Below are 18,697 nucleotides of genomic sequence, written 5' to 3' on the forward strand. Positions count from 1 at the left end.
TTTATTTATTGAAACTGTATTAATATTAGGGCTTAAATCACCAACCAAAATGAAAAAAATTAATAAATTAGACTTGATTAAAATAAAGAACTTCTGGGGACACCTGGCTGGCCCAGTCCAGAGAGCATGTGACTCTTGATCTCAGGGTTATGAGTTCAAGCTCCATGTTGGGTTTAGAGATTACTTACATTAAATAATTTAAAAAATAAACAAAAGGGGCATCTGGGTGGCTCAGTCGGTTGAACCTCCAACTCTTGATTTCGGCTCAGGTCGTGATCTCAGGGTGGTGAGATGGAGCCCCACGTCAGGCTCTGCTTCTCTCCTCCCTCTCCCCACTTGCACTGCTGGCGTGCACTCTCTCTCTCTCAAATAAATCTTTTAAAAAAATAAAAAGGAAAGTACTTCTGTTTATTAAAAGGCACCATTAAGAGAGTGGAAAAGCAGTTCACAAAGTGGGAGAAGATATTTCAGATTTTTTTAATATATATCTAGGACAAAAGACTCATATCGAGTTATTTTAAAAAACCCAACTCTTATAAACCACCCCCCCCCCCAAAAAAGATGTATGGCCTAAAAGAAAACTGGACAAAAGACTTGAGCAGAATTCATGAAAAGGTATATTTAACAGGCCAATAAACATAAGAAAGGTGTTACATTTCATCAACCATCAGGGAAATGAAAACTAAAACCACTGACACACCAGAATGACTAAAATAAAAAGATAGTATATGCCAAGGTTTGTTAAGGAAGTGGAACAACTGGAATTCTAATACAAAAAATTTTTAAGTCCACCTGAGAGAAACACGTGTTCACTGCGGGAGTCCTGTACAAGAACACTGATTGCAGCATCAGAGTACCCTGACTGTTCATCGGGAGGTCAGCGGATAAAGCGTGGCATATTTAAAATGTTGGATACAATTGCTTAGAAACGAGGTAGATCTGTGTGTACTAGCGTGGAAAGATCTTAAAATCACACAGTAGAGTGAGAAAAAACTCTAACAGCATATGGTGTGTTGCCATTTAAAACCCACAAAACAAAACCGTGTTACTTATATACGTGTAATTTTTTTTTTTTTTTAAGATTTTATTTACTTATTTGACAGAGACACAGTGAGAGAGGGAACACAAGCAGGGGGAGTGGGAGAGGGAGAAGCAGGCTTCCCATGGAGCAGGGAGCCTGATGCGGGGCTTGATCCCAGGACCCTGGGATCATGACCTGAGCCGAAGGCAGGCGCTTAATGACTGAGCCACCCAGGCGCCCCATATATACATGTAATTCTTTTCCAAGTATATGCTCTCACACATATATGGCGTGCACATGTATATCAGCATACCCTTATATGGGCTGAAAGGGTGCACACCATGCTGCTAACCCATTATTACCTCCAGGGAAGGCTGTGGGTCTGGATTGCAGTGAAGAAGGATTTGACCTTTATCTACATTTGAACTTTTTTACAATGTGAATAAGTTCCTGTATCAGCACTGTGTGTAATTCTAACTAGCATTACAGTAAATAAACCGCAATTTAGATGTAACACATAGGGGCACCTGACGGGCTCAGTCGGAGGAGCCCTGCGATGCTTGATCTCAGGGTCGTGGGTTCGAGTCCCATGTTGGGTGTGGAGATTACTAAAAAATAAAAACTTTAAAAAAAAGGAACCCATAATCATTGTAAGAATTGTAACAATACTGAGATGTGTAAAGGAAGAAGAATAACCTCAGCACCCTCATTCCCTGCTCTGTGTTGACTTTCAAAACGTGTTTGTACATATCAGTTGTGTCTGTGTATGCACTGAGCAGACCCCTCCTCCTTTCTGGCCGTACCCCAGTAACGTTCCCTCACCCACCTGCCTCCCCAGGTACTTGCTCTCTCAGAGCTGGACCCGCAGGTCGGTCTGGCTCAGGGTGGCACCACTCTTCTGTCACCAGTGATTGGTTCAGGCACTGGCCTGTGTGTGTTCATTGGCAGTTTGCCCATGCGGTGTGATGTGAGGGAAGCCTGCTGGGAAGCTTCTGGGAACAATTTCCTACTCTAATAAAAAGAGATACAGGAACCACCAGCCCTTCCGTGGTGCTTGTGTCTGGACTTGACATACTGCTGTGGCCGTGGTGAAACCGTGAACGAACCAGCCTGAGGACTGACTCATAAGCCGAAGACGGCAGAAAAGATGGAAAGATTTCGTATTGGTAGCACTGAATTAAGCAATTCTGGAACCATGCAACCCCCAGACTTACTGTTCTAAGATCTGAGTCAGTGATTTGTCATTTGCAGCAAGAACCATCTTGACACGTGCATATATACACATTTGTAAAATTAAGCCCGTAGAGGGCTATGCCATGGAGACTGTCCCGCAGCAGTTCTCACTTAGTATTTCGTGGCTGTTTTTTCTCTTTCTCTACTGATGGACCCTCCGGATATAGTTTTTACTGTTGTAAAAATTTTCCAGAAAGCAACGTTCATGTATTTTGGGACACTGTGTGCTTTATAGAATACATTTCTAGAAGTAGAATGGCTAGATCAAACAGTATGCCTTTAAGCTTGATACCTAGCACTCTTGTTCCCAACAGTTTATACTCTCAGTATAAAAGATCACACGAGTTTATACTCTTCAGCCACAGTGGGAGTCAGTGCTCATTTCCCCATATAGTCACCAATGCTGACTCTATTTAGGATTCAATTTTTGTCTCTGTATAGATGAAAACTGGTTTTCTGTTATAAGTTTGTATTTCTTTTTTTTTTTTTAAGGTTTTATTTAAATTTCAGTTAACATACGGTGTAATGTTTCAGGTGTACAAAGTAGTGATTCAGTACTTCCATACAACACCCGGTGCTCATCACAACAAGTACACTCCTTAATCCCCATCACCTATTTCTCCCATCCTCCGCCCACCTCCCTTCCAGTAACCGTCAGTTTGTTCTCCATAGTTAAGAGTCTCTTTCTTGGTTTGTCTCTCTCTCTGATTATTAACAAAGTTGTAGCCTCATGTTTATTGGCTCTGTATATTTTCTCCTGTGAATTTCCTCTGTATCCTTTATTTTTTTCTTACTAAATTTATAGCACTCTTATATATTATTGGTTTTATGTTACAGGTATATTCCCCCAGGTTGTTCTTTGTTTCTTTTTGTTTTGTTCTTTTACCTTTGCTTATTTGTATTGTCATCTGTTACAGAGGTCTTAAATTTTCATATTGTCTCCTTTGTCCATCTTTTTCTTTATGCCCTCTGGTTTTTATCTTATGTTTAGAAAGTCATGTCCCATCCTACAATTATGGAAACATCATCCCAAATATTCTATTTTTTTATAACTTAAAAAATAGGTCATTAATGGATCTATAATTTGTGTATAATGAGATGTAGGGAGCTAAAATAAGTTTTTCCCGACTATATAGACAGACAGTTATTCCAGTACCATTTTTTTTTTTTTAAAGATTTTGTTTATTTGACAGAGAGCACAAGTAGGCAGAGCGGTAGACAGAGGGAGAAGGAGAAGCAGGCTCCCCGCTGAGCAGGGAGCCCAATGCGGGGCTCGATCCCAGCACCCTGGGATCATGACCTGAGCCGAAGGCAGACGCTTAACGACTGCGCCACTCAGGCGCCCCTCCAGTACCATTTTTGAATATTCTGTACTTATCCCAGAATAATATTGTTACCATATTTTATATTCCTCAATGTACATGGGTCTGTCTCTTGGATGGCTGTCCTGTTCTGTGTCCTCATTCATCTGTTTCTACACAAGTACTACCATCTTAACTGCTATAGACTTAAAGTATGTTTTGCTCTCCAATGGGCCAAGTACTCCTTTATTATTAGTTTTCAGAACTTTTTCTGCATATTTATCCTTCCAGATGAACTTTAGAATTAACTTGTCACATCCATAGGAAGATCTGATCAAATTTCAATTGGGATTGTTGGATATTTAAATTAATCTGGAGAGACTTGACATCTTTACAATACTGAATCTTGCTATCTGGCACCATAGTGTGTTTCCATTTACTCAGATTTTCTTTTTTGTATTTCAGCAGAGTTTTATAGTGTCCGTATGTAGGTCTTGTATATTTCTTTAAAAATCATTCTAAATAGGGGCACCTGGGTGGCTCAGATGGTTAAGCGTCTGCCTTCAGCTCAGGTCATGATCCCAGGGTCCTGGGATCGAGTCCCGCATTGGGCTCCCTGCTCAGCGGGAGCCTGCTTCTCCCTCCCTCTCTCTCTCTCTGTCTCTTATGAATAAATAAATAAAATCTTAAAAAAAAAATTATTCTAAATAATGTATTTGCTATGATAAAGGACCTGGCTTTTATTACATATTCGAATTGGTTATTGCAAATATATAATGCATAAAATAGCTATTAATGCTATTGATGTAAATGATTCTCATAAACCTAAATGTAACAAGTGAAAGTCTAATTTCATGGAAAAAAGCTGATGCTTGAGGAGATAAATTTCTAACTATGGCTATAAAATGTGTCGAAAACAGTATACCACATAAAATGATTAAAAACCACATTTTTTTAACGTCTGATTAAACTGAATTTGTTTTTCCTCACTCTCACAGGTTATTATTAACTTGGTGGACCAGGCAGGCAGGGAGAAAATTATTGGCGATGCTTACCTGAAGCAAGTGTTGCTCTTCAACAGCTCACACCTCACTTATGTCTCATTTGACTTCCATGAGCACTGGTAAGAGGGCTTCCTGACGGGAGTTCTGATCCGTTCCGTTGTTTCTGGTACATGCTGCCCTGCAACCTTAACTTCTTGTCTTCCTATCAGGAAGAAACATTTCTGCTTCTCCTGGTTACTTAGTTTTGATTTTCAGACGAGCTTTATTTTGGCTAAAAATTTAGTTATTCCTGAAATATTCAGTCTTTCTTTCCCAAAGCAACATGGAGATGGAGAGTTCCATTTTTCCTTTTATCACTCAGAGAACTCCTGGAGCTTTTCGTTTCTGCTTGGGTCCCAGCCTGGCAAACGTAATGGAGTCCCCTTACTTAAACATCATTCTGTTGTGTCATCTTTGTGCTGTATTAGTAATATTTCTTTCCCTATGGATCAACTTCACTAGAGTTTGCTCTGGAAAAACAATAATCGGTGAATCATTTTGATGGTAACTTTAACCTGTGTGTACTCTGAAAGCCAGGTTCTTTTGTCATAATCCTGGCTCTAATGTGGGTTCATCTACTCATGTATTGAAAATTTGGTGGGGAAAGAAGCTTCTGATACCTGTGATATGTTTCAATGTGTTCTTAAATATATTTTCTTTCAAAATGCAGATTAATTATAAGCATTTATGTAGTTGCCTAAATAATTTCTAGTAGTATTAACCTCATGTACTTAAAGCAATAATTTTCTTTAATTTTTCCAAGCTACTTTAAATAGTGTATCTTAAGCTAAAAAAAACCCTGTTATTAAAGATTTTTTTTTTCTTTTGGCATGTATTTTAGCCGAGGAATGAAGTTTGAGAATGTTCAAACTCTAACAGATGCCATTTATGACATTATTCTTGACATGAAGTGGTGTTGGTAGGTATTACATAAGAAGTCAATTTGATATAAACTCTTGGTCTGTGAAATCATATGTATTTGGTACTACTAAGTATTCAAATAATAGCCAGCTGAAAAACCATTTTTGTTTTTCTTGTTTTGCTTCCCAATTCCTGTTCTCCTTTTCAAGAGAGTGTCCGTCATCAGGCAGCGTTAGCTTTGAACAGGGAAAAAGTGTTAGGTGGTCAGGCAAGATGGAGTGACATGCTCTATGACTCTTCTTTAATTCCATTTAATGTTCCATGGTTTACATTTCCTCTTTCCTTCTTCTCTCCCAGCATCCCTAACATGGCTTCAGGGTACTTGGTCTCAGTTTGCAGGCATTTCAGAATTATCAGAGAATTATCAGAGAAGGAAGATGATTCTCAGACGGCAGGAGGGAGATATAGGAAGAAGAAATTGGCTTAAAGAATAGGAGAGAACACTGAATTAGACTTTAAGACCAGAGGTGGCCAGAGAAATTGGACACGCAAGGTATGCTGCAGGACTCCTCACTGAGTGGTGAAGTGACTTTGTTCAAGCTAGATGCATTTAGATGCGTTTCTCCTTGCAGTCAAAAGGGAGGAACAGGGTGGTGTTTTAAAGTGCCTTCTGGCTTCAGTGTGTAGAAGAGCATAATCTGGGGTTGTGTCAGCTCTACTCAGTAGTCGTGAGACTTGAGGCAAGTTTTGTTTTGTTTTTCTTCAAAAGGGGGATAATGATGTCTTTCTTATCAAGTTACTGTGTAAATTCACAGTGTCTACAAAGTACCCATTAGTGCCTGTCACGTAGTATTCCAGACAGAGGGATAACCAGTGCTACTGGTGTTATTGCTATCCTCTGAAGAATTGTGGTTTTTGAAAACCTCATTAAAGTATTTCATATTGTAAAATAATCCCAGGCTCTTTTTGAAAAGGGTCGATCAAGCCGGGGTGATATGTAAACAAGAAGGGATATTTCGTGTCAATTGCATGGACTGCCTGGATCGCACCAATGTGGTCCAAGCCGCCATCGCCCGAGTGGTCATGGAACAGCAGGTAATTGGGGGGTTCACTGCATTGTAAGTATTCATTTTTAGTTTTTTTCCACATGTAAACAAGTAAGATCGTTGTTCTGTAGAACATTTACAGCATACAGACAGATGTCCTTGTTGCATTAAAACCCGGAAAGTACAACCTTCACTAGAAATAAGTTGAATTAAGTGGCATTTTCTTAAGTACTCATTTAAAAAATGTGAGGCCCAACATTTCAACGTCGATCAGGTGGCAGTGTGTGGCCATACGCCTTCTTTCTCTCAGCTCCAAATCCTGCCTTGTGTATTTGGGGCTGGGAGTCTGCGGCGCCTTCTGCTCAGCCGGCTGGCGCTGTGCCAGGCTCTGCCAGTAGGAGGTGCCAAAGGAAGACCATGAGGCCGGAGGAGGAGGAAGGGACAAGCGTCCTCACCTGTGTTGGAGCCGTCTTGGCGCCTTCTCTGCAGCTGTTGGCTCCTCGGGCACCACAGAACCAGCCTTTATGCTGCACACCCCAGTTGGTGGCGGCTGCTTCCTCCAGTCCTAACATCTATTACTCAGTGTCCCCCTTTAGATCTTCAACCCCACAACACCTGAGTAATGAATTCTCAAGGTGGACCTTCTTAGCACCGTGTCTGGGCTTTTTTGATAGAACCTGGGGACTGTTTTTTTGAGATGGTGAGTCTCTTCCTTCGTGTGTTGCACTCAAGCAGCCAGGTTTTGAGGCTCAGCCCTGGCTCTACCACATATTAGGGGTTGACCCCATGCAAAAGCTCCACCTCCTAAACTTCTGTCTCTGCATCCTTAAAATGGACATAATAAGAGTATTGATTGCAGCGGGTTGTTACGAGGAGTAAATGAGATAATTTGTATAAGAAAAGCTCTTAGAACCCTAGCCTCAGCACAGAGTTCACACTTACCGGACGCTTACTGCTCTTCTCCTGCTAATATTGTTGTTGTTTCAGGAGGCTTTTTTGATAGTCTCATTTCATAGGCAAATTTAAAACAAAGACAAAATATAATAGCCTACACATTAAAAATTACACCAAGACAGTATAAATATTTCATTCTACTTAATCATGTGTAGCAACTGATAAAACTCTCTCTCAATTGTGCTTTATTTTGGAGAAGTCCAGAAACACCATTTCTTTTATTTAAGGGTCCGAAATTGTACATGAACATGCTTCCGTTTTCTGCAGTGTATATTTGATGCTGTGGTTTCCTGCCTAATATGTAGCTAATCCACCAGTGTGTTAATTTTAGCTGAAAAAATTAGGTGTGATGCCCCCGGAACAGCCCCTACCAGTGAAGTGCAATCGGATCTATCAGATAATGTGGGCCAACAACGGGGACTCCATTAGCAGACAGTATGCTGGGACAGCTGCTTTGAAGGCAAGTACCGACAGCCAGCTTTTGTGGATCATTCTGTGGGACACAGGATGCAGTTTTAAACCAACTTCATTTTTGAGAGAAAGATACGGGGGCTACAGATGGTAGTCTATGTATTTGACTCCTTTCTGGAACGTTCGGCTCAGGCAGCGGTCACATATTCAGATTCTCCTGGGGCCAGGTAATGTGACCACCCATTACCTTAAAGGGGAAGATGGGGGCAGACCTAAGGAAGAGCGTATCTTATCTCAGGAGGGGGCTGTTCTACTGCTTCCGTATGGGGACGGAAGCCCAGTGTGGCTAGATCTTCCAGCTTTTCAAGGGGGTTTAGAAATCTGGAATTTCATGTGGAATAGTTGGTTTTTAAAATGTTACACAGATAAAACATGTCTGTTGCTAGAATTCGATCCCTAGTATGATAATTTGCCTCCGCTGAATTTGAATCCCAACCCTGCCCCTTACCAGCTCTGCAACCTTGAGCAAGTCACTTAACCTCTCTGTGTCTGTGTCTTCATTTGTAAAACAGGATAATACTAGACACACTTCAAGACTGTCATGAGATTATATGAGTTAATGCATGTGGGGGCTTAGACCATTCCCAGGCACACAGTAAATGCTGAAGAAATGTTTTATTATCTTTTTGTGGTTGTTATGAATAAGTCTCTTGAAGATCCTACAGAGCTTGGATCTTCACAGAATTTAAATATAACCTGTAGTTACTGGTCACCAAATACTCCTTCTGTGGGCAGTAAGAAATGGTGGAATTAGTTTAAATTAGTTTTATGTTAATATTCCTTCAAGGTTAATAGTTCATTTCAGGATATTTCTTTTCTTTTTTTTTTTTTTAAAGATTTATTTATTTATTTATTTGAGACAGAGAGAATGAGAGAGAGAGAGCACATGAGAGGGGGGAGGGTCAGAGGCAGAAGCAGGCTCCCTGCCGAGCAGGGAGCCCGATGCGGGACTCGATCCAGGGACTCTAGGATCATGACCTGAGCCGAAGGCAGTCGCTTAACCAACTGAGCCACCCAGGCGCCCCATTTCAGGATAGTTCTTATAAAAAATTGTATCAAGGTCTCAACCGGCATCAAATAGTTCATCTTTTGGTTGAGTGATAAATATCAAAAAGCTTTTTATTAATTAAGGAAACTGGACTTTAGAAGTCCTTGTACAAGTTACTGGTTAAAGAGATACTTTTATGCACCCAACATCAGAACACCTAAATATATAAAGCAACTACTAACAGAATTAAAAGGAGGAATAAATAGCAGTACGATAATAGTAGGGGACTTTTTTTTTTTTTTAAGATTTTATTTATTTATTTGAGAGAGACAGAGCATGAGCTGAGAGAGGGAGAAGCAGACTCCCTGCTGAGGGGGGAGCCTGTTTCAGGACTCGATCCCAGGACCCTGAGATAATGACCTGAGCTGAAGGCAGATGCTTAACTGAGCCACCCAGGCACCCCAGTAGGGGACTTTAATAACCCGTTCTCCACAATGGATCATCCAGGCAGAAAATCAGTAAGGAAATAGTGAATTTGAACAGGACTATAGACCAACTGGACCCAGCAGACATATATAGGACATTTCATCTAGGAACAGCAGAATGAATACACATCTTCAGAAGCACACGTGGAACATTTTCCAGGACAGATCATAGGTTAGGCCACAAAACAAGTCTCAACAAGGTTCGAAAAGATAGAAATTGTATCAGGTATCTTTTCTGACCACAGTGGTATGAATATAGAAATCGATAACAGGAAAATTAGAAAATTTATAAATATGTGGAAATTAACATACTCCTGAACAATCAATGGGTCAAAGAAGAAATCAAAAAGGGCTAAATTTAAAAAAAAACAAATGGAAAAAAAAGCTTGAAACAAATGAAAATGGAAACACAACATACCAAAACTTATGGGATGCGGCAAAAGCAGTTCTAAAGGGAAAGTTTATAGCTATAAATGCCTACATAAAAAAGAGGGGCGCCTGGGTGGCTCAGTGGTTAAGCTTCTGCCTTCGGCTCAGTGGTTAAGCTTCTGCCTTCGGCTCAGGTCATGGTCCCAGGGTCCTGGGATCGAGCCCCGCATCGGGCTCCCTGCTCCAGGGGAAGCCTGCTTCTCCCTCTCCCACTCCCCCTGCTTGTGTTCTCTCTCTTGCTGTGTCTCGGTCTCTCTCTGTCAAATAAATAAATAAATCTTTAAAAAAAAAAAAAAGATCTCAAACAGCCTAAGTTTACATCTCAAGGAACTAGAAAAAGAAGAAAGTAAGCCCAAAGTTAGCAGAAGGAAGGAAATAATAAAGATTAGAACAGAAATATTTGAAAGAGAGAATAGGAAAAACAATAGAAAAGATCAAGAGTTGGTTTTCTGAAGAGATAAACAAAATCCACAGACCTTTAGCTAGACTAATCAAGAAGAAAAAGGACTCAAAATTACAAATGAAAGTGACATTACAACTGATATCATAGAAATACATAGAATCACAGGTGGCTACTCTGAACAATCATATGCCAACAAATTGGACAATTTAGAAGAAAGAGATACATTTCTAGAAACATACAACCTACCAAGACTGACTTACAAAGAAATAGAAAATCTGAGCAGACCAATGAGTAAGGAGATTTGATGAATCAGTATAAGCAAAACCTCCCAAGAAAGAAAAGCCCAGGACCAAATGGTTTCACTGGTGAATTCTACCAAATTTTTTTTTTAAAGATTTTATTTATTTATTTATTTGAGAGAGAGAATGAGAGACAGAGAGCATGAGAGGGAAGAGGATCAGAGGGAGAAGCAGACTCCCCGCCGAGCAGGGAGCCCGATGGGGGACTCGATCCCGGGACTCCAGGATCATGACCTGAGCCGAAGGCAGTCACTCAACCAACTGAGCCACCCAGGCGCCCCAGAATTCTACCAAATATTTAAAGAAGAATTAATGCCATTCCTTCTCACATTCTTCAAAAAAATGCTGCATGATCTCACTTATATGTAGAATCTAAAAAAATCAAACTCAGAAACAAAGAGGTTGGTGCTTACCAGGGGATGGGGGAAATGGAGAGATGATCAAAGGGCACAAACCTCCAGCTAAGTCAGTGCCCTCTAGGGACTTGCTCTGACACCTCTGTTGTGAAAAGCAAGAGAAACAAAACAAAACAATTTAAATCTTCATTGGATCATTCTACAGTGATTGTAATGGGCAGCAAGGTACAGAAATCTCTGTTCTTTGTACACACACATCCACGTCCACTGGTTAAATCCCATTGTAATAAACTCTAGGGAACTGTCCACACTTTCCCTCATCAGAAATTTGTGATTTTTGAGTATCATACCAGTTTGAGGCTTGAAAATCTTCTTGTTATTTGTTATATAGGAAATTTTGACCTGTAAATTATAGAAATTCTGCAGATTACCAGGAGTGGATTTACTTTGCAGCACCATCCAACTGTGAAGACGTGATGCCACGGATAGCGTTCTAATGATTTGACGTGCTTGGGTCGCAGCCAAATACTAGTAGATATTTTAACTTAACTACATTACTTAGAAATTATAAAAGCCTATAGAATTTTGGTCTTGTATTGAAAGCCCACATTGACTTTGGGAACATTCTTGTGTTTGAATCAATTGTCAAAATGACTTTTTCCTTGACAGGGTGACTTTACAAGGACAGGAGAAAGGAAGTTAGCAGGAGTTATGAAAGATGGTGTTAACTCGGCAAATAGGTATTACCTGAATCGATTTAAGGATGCTTATAGGCAAGCTGTTATAGGTAAGGAACCTAAATGCCTTTCTTTCTTTAAAATTTGTTATTCCTCTGTGACGAGTGTTTTTACAGAAACCAACTTCATTGACATAGTTCATGTTTTATAATATACTTGTGTTTCTACATTCAGCATCTTACCCAAGAAATCAAATTCACCTTTTTACAAGACTCGAATTTGACAAATTTTTTAGGGTGAAGCAAAAAGAGCAACAGCTCATTCCCATACGTATTTGTCAGCTTGCTGTTCTTGCCACAGAAGGCAGAGTTGAGGTTCCTGGAGTATGGAATGAGGTAGCCTTAAAACCTCATCAACTGAAAACCCCACATTCTATTTGTTTTTTCCATTACTCAAGGCTGAGAGATGTAATGAGATGTCTTTCTTTCCTCCATATGACATTTATCGTATGTGCTTGCTGTAGGCAACACACCATCCTTTCCGATAAGAATGAATGAACAGGGCGCCTGGGTGGCTCAGTTGGTTAAGCGACTGCCTTCGGCTCAGGTCATGATCCTGGAGTCCCTGGATCGAGTCCCGCATCGGGCTCTCTGCTCGGCAGGGAGTCTGCTTCTCCCTCTGACCCTCCCCCCTCTCATGTGCTCTCTCTCTTTCTCTCTCTCTCATTCTGTCTCAAATAAATAAATAAAATCTTTAAAAAAAGAAAGAACATAATATCAGGGTATCAGATTTAGGGATTATCCTAACCAGTTCTTATCATTATTTGGAAGAGGAAATGGAGGGTTGCTTGCCTAGTGGAATTCATACGTTGGCATATTTTGTAAATTTAATTTGCGTGAAAGTAGTACCTCATAGGATTAAAGTAAATGCAGAGCATACTGGATTAGAACCAAAGTAACAGCTTGTCCTGTGGTCTCTGAGAATATTTTTTAAATCCTATTTTTAATCTAATTATTTGTCATACATGAAATAGTAGGGCCTCGACACAGGCCAGTTAGGAATTTGAGATGTCTGGTGTAAAGAAGTTTGGTTTTTGCCACAGGTAGGGTGTGTATTGACTGGAAAACTGGATTTCAGCAGTTTAATCAAGGAAAAATAAGATACCTTTCCTCCCTTGATGGATCTAGCAGCTCAGTTATGTCACTGCAGATCCGGGCTCTGTCCCTCTCTCACTCTGACCATCCATAGCATCAGCTTCACCTGAATCTTGAAGCTGGATTTCTTCAAAGGTGAGAGAGAGAGAGGCCAGTAGCAGTCTGGGCTTACTGCTTCCCCTTGTAAGGCCAGTGGTCGGCACCTCTGTCCCAGAAGCTGACAGTCTTGCTGTCCTGCCCGTCTGTGGGGAATGGATTACAGTGCTTCCTGAAGCTTGAGCTACAGGCCACACCATGAAGAAGTTAGCTTGTCTGTTCAGATCCTATGCCCATTTTATTTTATTTTTAAATATTTATTTTCCAGAGAGAGAGAGAGAGAGAGTACAAGCGGCGGGGAGGGGCAGAGGGAGAAGCCGGTTCCCCACTGAGCAAGGAGCCTTATGTGGGACTCGATCCCAAGACCCTGATATCATGACCCGAGCTGAAGGCAGACGCTTAACTGACTGAGCCCCACCCAGGCATCCGTCTATGCCCATTTGAAAATTGGCTTGTCTTTTTGTTACTGAGTTGTAGGAGTTCTTTATATATTCTGAATACAGAATATCAGATGATTTGTAAATACTCTCACCCATTCCGTGGATTGTCTTTTCACATTCATGATCTTGCCCTTTGAGACACAAAGTTCTTAATTGTGGTGATGGCCACTTTGTTGCTTTTTCATTTTTGTTGCTTGTGATTTTAGTGTCCTATCTAAAACAAAAAAGCCTAATCCATGATCACCAAGATTCATGCCTGTGTTTTCTTATGAGTTCTGTTGTTTTAGATCTTACATTCTCTTTTGTTTTTTAAAAATGTATTAGCAAATTAAGATGATGATAGATATTAACACTTTCTACTCTAGATTTGATGCAAGGCATTCCAGTGACAGAAGATCTTTATTCCATATTTACCAAGGAGAAAGAACATGAAGCTTTGCATAAGGAGAATCAGAGAGGCCACCAGGAACTGATTAACCAGCTGTTACAAAGTTATATGAAGTTACTGCTGCCTGATGATGAGAAGTTCCATGGGGGCTGGGCCCTCATTGACTGTGACCCCAGGTGAGTTGGAGTGATGTCCTGGTAACTAATGGCACCTAATTTCTGATGCTGTTGTCCTAATTAGTACTAGTGGTCGTCTGTAAAGCTGTGGGCATGGATGCGTGATGCGTGGCAGTTTTCAAATACAGGGCTGGTCACTAAGGCAAGCTGACTGAGGCCCTCACCTTGGGTGCAAAATTAAAGGGGCATTAAAACAACTCAGTAATGAAGAGAAATATTTTAAAGGAATATTTGATTTTTTAAAAACCCAAATTGTAGAACTACAGTTCACAGCTGGGCCTCACCCCCCTCCCAGATCTAGGTTTATTGTTCTGAAGCACGTAACAGTGCAGCAAAAAGTGCGGTGATGCTAGCTAGTTACTTTGGTTGGTTGTAAAGTATCCTGGCCTTTCACAAAATAAATAGGCCAACTAATGCTCAGCATATTTGAAACAAAAATCAGTTTCAAGTCATTCTTCAAAGTGAATGGCAAGATCTAAATTTGTTCACCAGATTGAATGTTTGCTTCTAGGCTGAAATCTAACATTATAACCTTCAGTATTATGAATCAGAAACATTGCAGAAAGTTTTAGACCAAGCTCTGAGGATAAATAGCTCTATTTAGATTTTATCTTATATTACATTTCATGTGATTTTAATAAAAGGGGCATAAAACAAGCTTGAAAGAACAACTGAATGCAAGGTAATATATATATATGTGTGTGTGTGTATATATATATATAATATATATATAAATAAAAAAACAATATTGGCTTTAGGTTCATTGGGAAACCTTCCATGACTTTAATTTCATGGATTATTTCACTTTGATAATCAATACTTTATGTATGGATGCAATTTTCAGACTCTTAAAATAAGAGATGAGGTCTTCCTCACATACAAATTAGCAGAAAAATTCTATGCTCCTATGAGCCATTTGGTAAAAGTTTTTTATTTATGTACCTTAATTTTTTAAATAGCAGTTCAACTTAATGCAGCACCCCAAAAAAGGTAGTACTTTTAATTCCCATTCAGAAATAACTGCAGGTTATTTTGCTTGCGTTTTAACTTTGCATTTGAGATTTTTAAAGGTGTCGTGATGGTCAGTATCATCTTCCTTAGATCAAGTATTTTTATTCCTACTTTGGAGATAATTGAAATAGGGAAAGACCAGAAGGTTTATTTCTAAAGCTGACTCCCATTTTGTAAGGTCACCTTGCACCTGACTTGATTTCTGATCCTGTAATTCTCCTGTAAAGTTGGTATCCTGGATGAGGAGTTTCAAACTATTTAAAGTGTGTTTAGCTGTGCTATTTAAAGCTTGCTACAAAATTGGGATAAGCACTCTTGTTAGAGTCTCTTGTTAGAAGTCTCTTGCATTTAAGAACAACATGTATAGGGCGCCTGGGTGGCTCAGTTGGCTAAGCAACTGCCTTCGGCTCAGGTCATGATCCTGGAGTCCCGGGATCGAGTCCCACGTTGGGCTCCCTGCTCAGCAGGGGGTCTGCTCCCTCTGCCCTCTTCCCTCTCGTGCTCTCTCTCAAATAAATAAATAAAATCTTTAAAAAAAAAAAAGAACAACATGCATAAAAACACTCAGACGTCTTTCTGGAAACTGGGCTCACTGGCAAAACCAAAATTGCTGTACTGTACCCATGCTGTATGAACTGAACCAACTCAGGGCTGAAACCAGACAGTCTCCTTTCCTAGGATCAGGTCTTTAAGAAAACTTGTTGGGTGGTGAGATTCCCAAATCCATAATAACTTCCCAGATGCCAAATGCCTACTCCAATTTTCTCTTTTCTTCATTCACATGATGAAATACTTCTCTTTTGTTCTGATTTTGTTTGATTCCCACCCCTTTCTAGTGCCTAGCAATCGAACTCCTCATTTGTCTTTAAGCCTGCACTGTACGATTTGACTTTGGATAACTGGGAGCCAGTGATTGTGTTCTGCTCATCTTCTTTGGTAAAGCTCCTCGTGAAGCATAACTGACATGGATAACACATGCTAGACAGCAAGTGTCACTACATCCTTCCCTTTGGTGGCCTCATTTGGGTTATACAGGTGAGGAGCACTTTCCAAAAAAAAAAGCAGAGCCCTCTCTTCTTCACTGCAAGATAAGCTTTTGCATTCCAGCACATTATCACATTTTTAGCAAGTGGCGCTACCCCCAAAGATTACCAGTGGCTATTTCCAAACAGTCTCACATTTCATGATGGATGATGAAACCTTTCTGGGCCTTTAAGTTCATTTAATTCTGCACTTCTACCTTGTCTATAGGTCTCAACCTGGCCCAGGACTTACGTGCCTGCCTGATGATCATAGTCAGGGGAGTCAGTGACCTCTACGTATTCCTAATTCCAAAACGCTTCATGCTCCCAGCTCTGCCCCTGTGGGTCTCTGCCCAAGCTTTCTGCGGACTCTGCCTTGTAGTTCCATTTGTATTTTCTGGTCTACTTCTTCATGCCTTTGTTTTAGGATAGCTCTTTGCTCGAATTCTTCAGCTGTGGGCCTCTGGCTAAGTCTCCTAATTTCCAATTTGTTCCTGGATTCCCTACCTCTCTTCTTCACATGTCACCACTGCAAGATGTTATGTCTTCTCATTCTTTCTTAGATGGTCTACTGCTAAGTTTTATTGTGAGAGCGTCCCTTTGCCTGTGTTACGTGCCAAAGCACATTCACCACCGCTGTCCTCCTCCTCTTCCTCATGGTTGGTGGTGGCCAAAAGAGGCCCATCACAGAGTCATGGACCTAATGGTACCTTTTGTCCTTTGTCCTATGGGGCACAGAGATTCTGAAGATTGTCCCGTCGGCTTAGATCTCATTGGCTGACGTGCTGTCTTCCCTCTCTTACTGGTGCTAACACATCAGTGCCTGATGGAGAATGGTTCTGTGTGTTGTCTCTTCAGTACAGACACTAACTTGGGTCTAAGGAGGAACGGGCAAGTAGCTTCATTGCTAAACAGGACAATGGGAGTGTCTGAGGAAGTGATGTATTGATTCTCAAGAGGACAAGGTGTGTGTGTGGGGGGGAACAGACTTGTGGCATTTGCCTGTGGTCTGCTCCTGGGTGACAGGGACAGACTACTTGGGTCTGAGACTCTGCACTCTGGTCTCAGAAGGATCTCCTCTAAGGCTGACCATACCAGAAGTGGTTGCATCTGACAGTGGCTGAGGTGTTAGCCACTTGCTAGTTTTTTTCTTGCCTCTTGTGTTTCCCACTATTACCGTTTTACTAGAAACTACTGCCTTTGAAGCTGTGAGGCAAGCTGATGTGGATGGAGTGGAGTAGATAGTGAAGCTGATGCTTTGGAGTCGGTGACTTTGAAGGTCATGTTTTGGCTTGTTGGCTTGCAAAACAGGCTGGATAGGGACCTGCCTATCAAGAGTCTTGGTATCTTCGTGGTAATAGGAGACACTTCGCCACCCTGTGGCTGGCCCCAGTCTTGGCCCCTTTGGGAGGCACGGGTGATCTGGAGCCTTAGATTTGGGCTCTAGAGGAGCTGGAGCAGGAATCAGCATTGTTTCAGAACAGTCTTATCTTCTCTTCTGCCTTTTATTCCAGAGGAGATGCTTTTTCAGATACAGAATTAGTACCATCTTCAGATTCACTACATTTTCCTCTCAGGTGGATTATTCTCTCATGGGTATCATGTGTCCGTTGGAATTTCTTTAACAACCCTCCTAGTTAGCTCTTCTCTACTTTGTCTTGTGGTTGCCGTCCTTTATAATACTGCTAAAATTTCTTTAAATTCGCCACTGGTGTTTTTCTTCATTTGCAAAGCTTGAAGATCTTATGGATGGTGGACAGTTTGCCCCTGAAGGGAGATGTTTGGAAACTGGTTCTTTGGCTAGCTGAGTTGCTACAGAACCTTTGTACAGTCTACCAGCTGAGCCAGAGCAGTGGACCCAGAGGTCCACTTGATGGAGGACAGGGAGAGGCAGCTCTGGGAATGACTGCGCCAGCTCAGCCAGCCAGCCAGCCAGCCGTGGGGCTTGGGGTCTTCACCAGTTGGTACCTGTCTGCCTCAGCCATTCACTCCTGGGTTCTGTGTATGTTTTTAAAAACACCTTTATTAAGATACAATTCATATGCCATATGATCCATTTAAAGCATACAATTCAATAGCTTTTTTTTTACTTCTTTTTTTTATTATTTATTTATTTATTTATTTATTCATGAGAGACAGAGAGAGAGGCAGAGGGAGAAGCAGGCTCCCAAGGAGCAGAGAGCCCGATGTGGGACTCGATCCCAGGACCCTGGGATCATGACCTGAGCTGAAGGCAGACGCTTAACCATCTGAGCCACCAAGGCGCCCAATTCAATAGCTTTTAGTATATTCACATTTTCATTATTCCAGAAGAAAGCCCTGTACCCACTAGCGATCACCCCCTATTCTCCTGTCCCTCTGCCCAGACAGCCACTAATCTACTTTCTGTCTCTATAGATGTCTCTGTTCTGGACATTTCATATAAATGGGATCATGTAACATGTGACCTTTTGTGACTGGCTTCGTTCACTCAGCATGTTTCCATGGTTCACACATGCTGTGGCATGTATCGGAATGTCATTCCTTCTTACAGCTGAATGGTATTCCGTCCTGTGGAGATAGCACATTTTGTTTGTTTTCTTCCATGGATGGGCATTTAGGTTGTTTCCAGCTTCTGGCTATTGTAAATAGTAATACTCTGAACAGTCACGTACAAATTTTGGTTTGAACACCAGTTTTTTATTTGGGGGTACATACCTAGGAGTGGGAATTGCTGGGTCATGTGTAATTCTGTGCTTTTGAGAAAGCATCAAGCTATTTTCCACAGTGACTGCATTTGACATTCTCAGCGGCCGTGTATGAGGGTTCCAATTTTTCCACCTCCTAATACTTGCTTTCCTTTT

At 41.0% G+C, this 18,697-nt stretch overlaps 1 protein-coding gene across 4 annotated transcripts in view; it reads left to right on the forward strand.

Moving 5' to 3' along the window:
* The window catches only part of INPP5F (inositol polyphosphate-5-phosphatase F), an 80,728-nt gene that overhangs the window by 52,432 nt on the left and 9,599 nt on the right, over window positions 1-18,697 (forward strand). For 3 of the 4 annotated variants that reach the window (XM_035030263.1, XM_035030272.1, XM_035030282.1), the window contains 6 exons: window positions 4,554-4,678; window positions 5,440-5,517; window positions 6,434-6,554; window positions 7,791-7,919; window positions 11,560-11,677; window positions 13,623-13,821. In XM_035030263.1, coding sequence (XP_034886154.1) covers window positions 4,554-4,678; window positions 5,440-5,517; window positions 6,434-6,554; window positions 7,791-7,919; window positions 11,560-11,677; window positions 13,623-13,821 — 770 coding nt within the window. Of the gene's footprint in view, window positions 1-4,553; window positions 4,679-5,439; window positions 5,518-6,433; window positions 6,555-7,790; window positions 7,920-11,559; window positions 11,678-13,622; window positions 13,822-18,697 lie in introns of those variants that run through there. The other variant, XM_035030288.1, reaches the window with a different exon arrangement.

Source organism: Mirounga leonina, unplaced genomic scaffold, assembly GCF_011800145.1.
Source record: "Mirounga leonina isolate KUSES-001 unplaced genomic scaffold, KU_Mleo_1.0 Mir_114, whole genome shotgun sequence".
Taxonomy (NCBI): Eukaryota; Metazoa; Chordata; class Mammalia; order Carnivora; family Phocidae; genus Mirounga; species Mirounga leonina.